Here is a 9,440-nt window from a genome sequence, read left to right as displayed (position 1 = left end):
GTGTTCACGGTGTGTGTGTTCACTGCTGTGTGTGTGCACTTTGGATGGGATAAATGCAGAGCACTAATTCCGAGTATGGGTCACCATACTTGGCCACATGTCACTTCACTTCATAATCTGATAGGTAGCATTATTTGTCAGAACACCGGCGCGCCCATGTGCGGCAAACAGACGGAGCGCAATAATTTTGACTAAAATACAGTCTACATTTTGCTAAAATATTTTAGATCCAAAAGTTCTCCCATTTACAGCACCATAAACTGCAGTACGAAGAGTGTTTTGCAGCCTGTTGCGGCATGACCGACATTATTAAGACTTATTAGCCTAATTAAAAAGAAACAAGAAGCAATTTTGTGATGTTTTTCCCTCTGCTGTTGCTGTACCGAAAACATAACGAACCATTACCAAGATACGCACCGAATCATCATTTTTGTGCAGGCCTACGTTGCACTCAAGTAAAAATACAAGACTTTAATATACCAGTGTAACATTACCATAAGGTCCCACATTTTATGAGGTGTCTTTAGCTAAAAAGCCAGTTCACATTTAAAACCAAGAGTTGTTTTCTTTCTCTCTTTCCAGCCAGTCTGTAGAGACCCAACCTCTGACTTCAAGTGTGGAAATTGAGAAATTCTCTGTCACAGAGAAAGTGAGCACAAGTTTTCTTGTTTTAACTGTTCTGAGTGTATCTTCGACATGTTCTCTGTCATTTATTTTCTAATACAATACAAATATAATACAAATTTGTAGTAATACAATAACATATCATTTGACATTTTTTGACTATATTCTCAACTGAAGAGTGACACAGCTGGTACTGCAGAGGCCTCAATAGTGCTTGTAGGTAAGAATAGCATCCATTTCAGATGAATATTTTAATGACGACACTGAGTTTAACATTTTATAAGTCCAATTATATCGTTTACATTGAAAAGTTTGATTTTCACATGTTTCTGTTGGCAAGCATTGATTGTATTTTTTTTTTACACTATAATGTGCTGGTTTGTGTGTGTAAGGTGCTCTGGAGTTCCTGGAGAGGCCTATGATAGCATTTGTGCGTCTACGGGATGCTGTGGTGCTGGAGTCTGCTCTGGAAACTCCTGTGCCTGTGCGGTTCATCTTCATCCTGATTGGCCCAACCACAGCTGACATGGACTATCATGAGTGTGGCCGAGCGATGGCAGCACTACTTGCTGACAAAGTAAGAGCAAATCTGCCATCACTGCAACCGTTACCTTTTTAGATTTAGCGTGGGTTTTTTTCTATAAATTAAAGAGATCTATGCAAACTGCTACTTAGGTGTATTTTAAAGAGAGCATACTTTAATGATTATGTTTCTTAAAGGGGTCATATGATGCTTTTTTAAAGATCGGGGCGTGGCAGAGTCTTAACTTTGATAAAGAATATCTCTTTGGTTTTGAGACTTTAGTCTTTGCAACTTCAGGGATCTTATCTATGCACAATCAGCTTGTAACACTCCAAAGAGAAAGGAAAACTTGAAATCGCATCATATGACCCCTTTAACACACTTCTGGAATGGAAGTGGAATGTCTAATAATGCAACCATATTAATTATTCATGCCATAGTGCATTCTACGATTAAGGAAAATGTGAACCACAAAACAATTTCAGCCCTAACTTTTGATAAAGGAAATGAATGATAAACACTACATTTTATATAATATTTAACGTTTAATCTGTTTCTGTTTTGTTTTTCCTACACCTGTCTTTCACAGGTATTTAACCTGGCAGCTTTCCAGGCTCAGAGTGACCGGGAGCTGACTGATGCTGTGGGAGACTTCATGGACTTCTGCATTGTGATTCCACCCACTGAGATTCAGGACGAGTCCATGCTAACATCACTCATCCCCTTCCAGAAGAAACTACTGCAAGAGAGACTCCGTCTATCTGACCCCAAACTCCGCCTGGATGTCAAACCTCGCAAGCGTAAGGATACATACAGTACAGTACACACACTACAACACATGCTATAATAACTGTATAAGTGAATATACTTGCAGCAGGTCTTCTACTGCACATGCAATAGATCGGTATTTTCAGTTAACAATTGAACAGAAGTTTAAGAACTCAAGTGCTTCCTGGCAAACACAAATTTCATGATGATAAATGTGTTAATTACGTAAGAGTAATAAAAAAATATAACCACAATCAGATTAAACTGCTAAATAATTGTAGTATAAAAGTAGTGAATTTTATCTTCCTGAAATAAATAGCTAGAGAGTTTCTTTGATAAGGATGAAATTTGACATGATTGTTCTGGTTTTCTAGTGTACAAAAATTTAAGTTAGATGTAGGACTGTGGAAATAATGTCAATAGACAATACAGGCCACAACCAATAATTTCATTGGCTCATATCTGGCAATTGACTCAATGGAGCAAGATCATTTTTGGCATGACTGTATCTAGATGGTACATTTCAATTTTTGTGTAAATTGGACCTATAAGCTAGGACACGTTGGGAAAAGTAGATTTCAGGAAATAAAAATTGGCTGAAATATTCCACTAGCAAAAACTGAAAAGCATGTGATTCAGTAATATTAAATATAAAATGTAACATTAAATATGAAATATTGATTAAATTATTGATCATAGTCAGGCACTGTATACACGTACAGTACAAAAATGAAATGAAAATGTAAATTAAATGTGTGCTCAAATCTAAATTAGCTCATTTTCACACAGAATAAAGACTTACTAGATTATTTCATTCTGCAGCATTCAAGTATTTTTGTATAATGACACTACACTATAAATCTCCCAGGAAACAATTTTCTCAATTTTTTTGGTTGTGCTAGTTTCTTAATGGAAGCCAGACAATAAAATACTCATATTAATATTGTGTGAAATAATGTAGAGTCATTATCACAAAATAAACCCCTTGGTACCTGTTGGGGTTTATTTTAGGAAAAATCTCACTAGTCACAAAAGCAAAGCACAGACATCTAAAGCTAATCCATCTTCCCACAGCTTCAAAATCCTCAGGACCCCCTCCAGAAGATCCACTAGCACGTACTGGTGTTCCATTCGGTGGCATGATTAGAGACATGAAGAGACGGTATCAATACTATGTCAGTGACATCACTGATGCTCTGAACGCTCAAGTTGTTGCTGCTATCATCTTCATCTACTTTGCTGCTCTCTCACCAGCCATCACCTTCGGAGGTCTCCTTGGTAAGTATGTTTAGACTAAAGAAGGCTTCGTTAACGCTGTACACCAATCCCATTTGTTTCCCAAATCTGATCTTTATGACTGAGCATTCACACTGTCAGGCGGGCACTGTCAGTAAGGAAAGAGAAGACAGAAAACTGGAAGTTTCAGAGGATTTACTGTACTGTCTGTATCCATTTTTTCACACTCATTCACTGAATGCCACACAGTATATAATGTGAAAGAGTGAGCAAGTGATCGTTTGTTTAACATTACATGCACATCCCAAAAACCTATTTCAAATCTGATAGGACTTTTCAGACTAAGATGCATTTTCAAAAAACAGATTTGAATTTTGGATTTATGAAGCTTTATGAAGCTTTAGAAGTGAAATTTTTGTTGTAAATGTTGTTGTGAAACTTTTAAATTCCAAACTCAGAAATTCAGATTGAAACAAAAACTAGATCATATTATAATCTAAATATTTAAACTTGACCAAAAATGTTGAGAAATAAAAAAAATAAATAAATAAAACACCTGCTGTTTAAAAACACAAATCTATAAAATATGCCAGAGAAAAAAAACTGTTTTGTTACATGTCTAGATATCCTTTCAATTCAAAGCAGCTAAATTTGACAAAAGACTTGAGAAGGTTGCATTACTGGATTTTACGGTTTGTTGTTTGACATTTCTATTGTAAAACAGTTGTCAAATATTAAATGTTTAGCTACTTACATCTCGCACCTTGTATTATTTCATACCTTAAAATGCAAGCACTGGAATTCATGTTTGCTGTCTGTGAATATTTAGATAAAAATGAAAAATTATAGCTTCAAGTTTTCAGATGAATAAACTTAGAACTCCAAATACAGATGCTTTTTAAAGATATAAAATATGGCACAAATACATTTTGTTAAATGACAGATTCAAATGTATTTATTTATTTATTTTGGGTCACTTATCTAGTTCCACGATTTTTCATGTGCATTATATACTCACATTATATACTGTACTTTTCTCCACAGCTGATAAGGTGGATAACATGATGGGTGTTTCGGAGCTGATGATCTCCACTTCAGTGCTAGGCATTATCTTCTGCCTGATCGCTGCCCAACCTGTACTAGTTATCGGCTTTTCTGGGCCACTGCTGGTGTTTGAAGAGGCCTTTTTTAATGTTAGTGTTTCTCTCTCTTTACAACATCTACTTGAATACATCATCAACCTTGTGTAATTGCTGGTCAGTTCATTTAAATTCTCCCATCATGCTTTTCCTCCTGGCTGAAGTTCTGTAAGTCTCAGGACATTGAGTACATCGTAGGCCGAGTGTGGGTTGGCGCTTGGCTGGTGGTCATCGTTGTGGTCATTGTTGCCTTTGAAGGAAGTTTCCTGGTCCGCTTCATTTCCCGCTTCACTCAAGAGATCTTCTCCATCCTCATCTCCCTCATCTTCATCTACGAGACCTTTGCCAAACTTGGCAGGGTACACACTATTTTATTTGATATTTTCACGTGTAATCTATTGTGTCTTTAACATGCAACAATTCCTGTTCTTTTGTATCTTTTGGCTTCATACATTTTGCAACATTTCATTTTTTTTTGTTTTTTTCAGGAATTTAGTTAACGAGAGACAGAGACCATGATCAGCTCTTATCACATGCAAAATGCAAACGACCTAGAGAATATAATTTAATTTAATTTATCAAAATGTATGTCTCCTAATAGTTTTTCAACTGTAATTCCTCTAATACAAAATTATAGTAATTGATGGTGCTTGCTAAGGCAAATTAGCCTTAAAATGGACCAGCAATTGGGCTCTTTTGCCTTGAGCTAGTAATAACCACCTAGCAATTTGTAACCACTCAGAACACTATAGCAGCTACTTAGCAATGCATGGAGTTTGCATGGACAAGCAATTTTCACAGCATGATACTAAACTCCAGTAGCTAACAGTAGCAAAGATGCTTCTTTTTATAACTTTATGTAGGCTACTTTAAATTTCTTGAGCATACAATACTGGTCAAAAGTTTGTAATCAGTAAGATATTTTAATGTTTTTCTTATTTACTTACATTGTTCTTTGAAGCTCACCAAGGCTATATTTGATCAAAAATACAAATATAACAAAGAGTGAAAAACTGAAGGGGGTCTGAATACTTTCCGTACCCACTGTATATTAAAATTAAATTTATTCCTGTGATGGCAAACTGAAGTTTCAGCAGTTATTACTCCAGTCTTCAGTGTAGATGCTTCTTTTTATAACTTTATGTAGGCTACTTTAAATTTCTTGAGCATACAATACTGGTCAAAAGTTTGTAATCAGTAAGATATTTTAATGTTTTTCTTATTTACTTACATTGTTCTTTGAAGCTCACCAAGGCTATATTTGATCAAAAATACAGTAAAATGTGAAATATTCTTACCTGTTTTCTGTTTTATATACAGTATATTAAAATTAAATTTATTCCTGTGATGGCAAACTGAATTTTCAGCAGTTATTACTCCAGTCTTCAGTGTCACATGAACCTACAGAAATCATTCTAATATTGATTTTGTGCTCAATTATTGGTGCTCAATTATTAATAATAGTTCTTATTATTAATGTTGATAACATTTTTTTGCTGCTTAATGTTAATGTGGAAACCATAAAAATATTTTTCAGGATTCTTTGATTAGATGAAAGTTCAAAAGAACAGCATTTATTTAAAAACAGAAAACATCACTTTTGATCGATTTAATGTGTCCTTGCAGAATAAAAATATTAATTTCTTACTTACCACAAAACTCCTGAATGGTAGTGTATCATGGCTTCCACAAAAATATCAGACAGCAAAAACCGTTTATAATATTGATAATAAGAAATGTTTCTTGAGAGCCAAATTAGCATTTTAAAATGATTTCAGAAGAGTGATGTTACTTTTAAAAAGTGCTCAAATAAAAAAAGCTATTTGAAATTGTAATAAAATGTAACGGTGTTTTTAATTAAATAAAGCAGCCTTAATTTGGTTTATTTAAAAAAATTGAATTATTCAAATTTTTGACCAGTAGTGTACTCGGTACTCACTCAAGACATTAATTTAATATACTATAATACTGTATAAACTTTTCTCTCCATTTCATCCTTCATTCCAGATTTTCAAAGAACACCCTCTTATCCTGAATTATGAGCATTTAAACACTACAGCTGAGGACCCTTGGCACTCAGCTGTCAGCTATCAGAGACTCCTGGACAATGTTACAGGCAATATGTCTGTTGTGAGGTCCGTTACACACCGGCCTTATCCCAACACAGCTCTTCTGTCCATGTGCCTCATGTTTGGCTGTTTCTCTATTGCATACTACCTACGCATGTTCAAGAATGGCAGATTCCTTCCAGGCAAGGTAAATAGACTGATGCAGACTGTGATCAAAATTGGACAAACTGACTTTATAGCAGTCTTCACTGAGTAAGTTCCATTAATGTAAAAAACTGAATGTTTGATGCATAGATTCGGCGTTTGCTTGGTGACTTTGGAGTTCCCATCGCAATTTTCCTCATGGTTGCTGTCGATATCAATATTGAGGATACATACACTCAGGTGTGCTTGTAAATATCATTTCATTCTAATAGAATTCTTATTTTAATTTTAGATGAGAATTCTGAGTCTTTTTAGGTTGATGATGGGTAATGGTTGCCTTTAGACAGATGACACTTTTAGGATACCAATTCAGTTCCAATTCTATAAAGTTACCGTTTTGACCTCTCTGACCTTTGACTTGTGTCACAGAAACTGGTGGTGCCTAAGGGTCTTCAGGTGTCCAACCCTAAGATGCGGGGATGGTTAATCAACCCTATGGGTGAACACAAGCCCTTCCCCATATGGCTGATGTTCGCCTCTGTTGTCCCAGCTACTTTGGTCTTCATCCTCATCTTCCTAGAGTCTCAGATTACCACGTGAGTGATGTTTTCTGAAGGAAGATGACTGAAGGTTCTTTATTGGTTGATGCTTCCATGAAGAATCTTTAACATCCATGGAATCATCCTATTGCACAAAATGTTCTTTATAGTCGAACAAAAATGTTTTTTTTTTTGTTTGTTTGTTTTTAAGAATCATAAAAAAGTTCTTTGTGGAACCCAAAATGGTTATTTTACCCCCTTTTGGAACTTTTACTTTTAAGAGCACAACATAACAAAATAGACCAATCAAAATATATTTATTATATTTTAAGTAAAATTTACAGTTATGTGGAGTACTTGGAAGCTTGTTTCCGCCACAGGATGAAAAAATAAATAAAAAAGGCAACTGTGACTTATTATTGTTTCATCTTCTCTGAGAAGAAAAGGCAGAATTGTGAGATATAAACTAGCAATTTGGAGAAAAAGTTGTAATTGTAAGATTAAAAGTTTTAGTTACCATTTTTATTTTTTATTCTGTAGGAAAAAATGAAAAAAAAAAATGGAATAGTGAGATGTAAAATCAGAATTATGAGGAAAAAAAGTTAGTGGGATATAAACTCAGAATTACAAGATGTAAACTTGGAATTGAGAGGAAAAAGTCATAATTTTGCATTTATGTCTCACAAGTATGACTTTTTTCTCTCAGAATTGTGAGTTTATATCTTTCCATTTTTTTAAATCAGAATTGTGAGATAAAAGTTGCAATTACCTTTTTTATCCTGTGTAGGATGACACAGTGTGGCAAAAATTGAAACAAAGATATTCTCTTTGAATAATGATTTGATTTATTGGTAACACTTTAGGGACCAATTCTCACTATTAACAAGTTACTTATTAGCAACATATTGACTGCTTATTAGTACTTACAAGTCACATATTCTGCATGACCATATTCTACTTCCCAAATCCTACCCAACACTTAACTTAACAACTACTGGTTACACTTTATTTTAAGGTGTGCTTGTTACAGTGTAATTTTACATTTAAGTACTGAGTAATATTAATTAACTACATGTACGTATATGGTTGGGTTGGGATTAGAGTTTGGCTTGCATGTAATTGTGCATAATTTATTGTTATTATAATAGTAAGTACATGTAACGTGTAACAAGAACACCTTTTAAAATAAAATGTTACCCAACTACCTTACTATTAATGTGGAGCAAATTAGGAGTTTGTCAAGGCAAAGTCATAGTTAATGGGTTGTTAATAGTGAGAATCGACCTTAAAGTAAAGTGTGACCGATTTATTTATAATGATTTAATTTCTAAACAAATCTTTTCACTTGTCTCGTTTTTCAAGACTAATTGTGAGTAAACCAGAGAGAAAAATGGTCAAGGGTTCTGGCTTCCACATGGATCTTCTCATCCTGGTGAGCATGGGAGGTCTGAGTGCCATATTTGGCATTCCTTGGTTGAGTGCTGCAACTGTAAGATCCGTATCTCACGCCAATGCCCTGACTGTCATGAGCAAGGGCCCAAAACCTGAGATTGAGAAGGTTCTGGAACAGAGAGTCAGTGGAGTAGTGGTGGCTTTGCTTGTTGGTATGTTGACGAACTTCTAAACTTCTTCTAAACATGGTTCTCACAATACTGCACTTTCTTATGGTACATTAACATCTTCTTTGTCTGTCCTTTTGCAGGTCTGTCCATTCTCATGGAGCCCATTCTAAAAATGATTCCAATTACAGTTCTGTTTGGAATCTTTCTCTACATGGGAATCACATCCCTCAGTGGGATTCAGCTTTGGGAACGAATGCTGCTCCTCCTTATTCCCAAAAAGTATCACCCAAATGAACCTTATGCTACAAAAGTATGTGTCTCTCAGAAGTTTTCACATCTTCTATTACTCTGTTGGAGTGCACTGCATTTCAGTTTTCCTTCGTGTAAATGTTACATTCTCATGGCTGGTTGCCTTTTGCATGTAAAACCAATTGATCCTGGTCTCTGTCTCCCTCTGCAGGTCAGCACCAATAGAATGCATGTATTCACTACGATCCAGACCGTGTGTCTGGCAGTCCTGTGGATGGTGAAATCCAGCCCTGTGTCACTGGCTCTACCGTTCATCCTGATACTCACCATCCCTCTGCGCATGTTCATGACTGGACGACTTTTCACTGAGCAAGAGATGAACTATGTAAGTGGAGCACTGACTAAGACAAAACAAAATGTTAATTGCAAGTTAAAGTCAAAGTGCATTAAACTTGCCATTGCATTTTCAAGCTATATATATATATATATATATATATATATATATATTAGATATTTTTAGAGAATATTAAACATTTCCAATAATGGATAAATAATACACATTTTTGGAAATGATGATTTATAAATGC

General features: G+C 35.1%; 1 protein-coding gene across 1 annotated transcript in view; it reads left to right on the top strand.

Annotated features, from left to right (window-relative positions):
- LOC107684772 (band 3 anion exchange protein-like) overlaps positions 1 to 9,440 on the top strand; it is a 19,906-nt gene that overhangs the window by 9,889 nt on the left and 577 nt on the right. Inside the window, exons 4-16 of the mRNA XM_016481131.1 lie at positions 583 to 649; positions 802 to 844; positions 1,017 to 1,201; positions 1,737 to 1,947; positions 2,990 to 3,193; positions 4,196 to 4,344; positions 4,455 to 4,649; positions 6,298 to 6,546; positions 6,654 to 6,743; positions 6,933 to 7,099; positions 8,405 to 8,646; positions 8,745 to 8,914; positions 9,065 to 9,238. Of these exons, the coding sequence (XP_016336617.1) occupies positions 583 to 649; positions 802 to 844; positions 1,017 to 1,201; positions 1,737 to 1,947; positions 2,990 to 3,193; positions 4,196 to 4,344; positions 4,455 to 4,649; positions 6,298 to 6,546; positions 6,654 to 6,743; positions 6,933 to 7,099; positions 8,405 to 8,646; positions 8,745 to 8,914; positions 9,065 to 9,238 (2,146 nt within the window). The remainder of the gene's footprint in view (positions 1 to 582; positions 650 to 801; positions 845 to 1,016; positions 1,202 to 1,736; positions 1,948 to 2,989; positions 3,194 to 4,195; positions 4,345 to 4,454; positions 4,650 to 6,297; positions 6,547 to 6,653; positions 6,744 to 6,932; positions 7,100 to 8,404; positions 8,647 to 8,744; positions 8,915 to 9,064; positions 9,239 to 9,440) is intronic.

This window comes from Sinocyclocheilus anshuiensis, unplaced genomic scaffold (assembly GCF_001515605.1).
Source record: "Sinocyclocheilus anshuiensis isolate Anshui unplaced genomic scaffold, SAMN03320099.WGS_v1.1 scaffold537, whole genome shotgun sequence".
NCBI classification, from domain to species: Eukaryota; Metazoa; Chordata; class Actinopteri; order Cypriniformes; family Cyprinidae; genus Sinocyclocheilus; species Sinocyclocheilus anshuiensis.
This window is presented reverse-complemented; position numbering and strand designations above follow the sequence as displayed.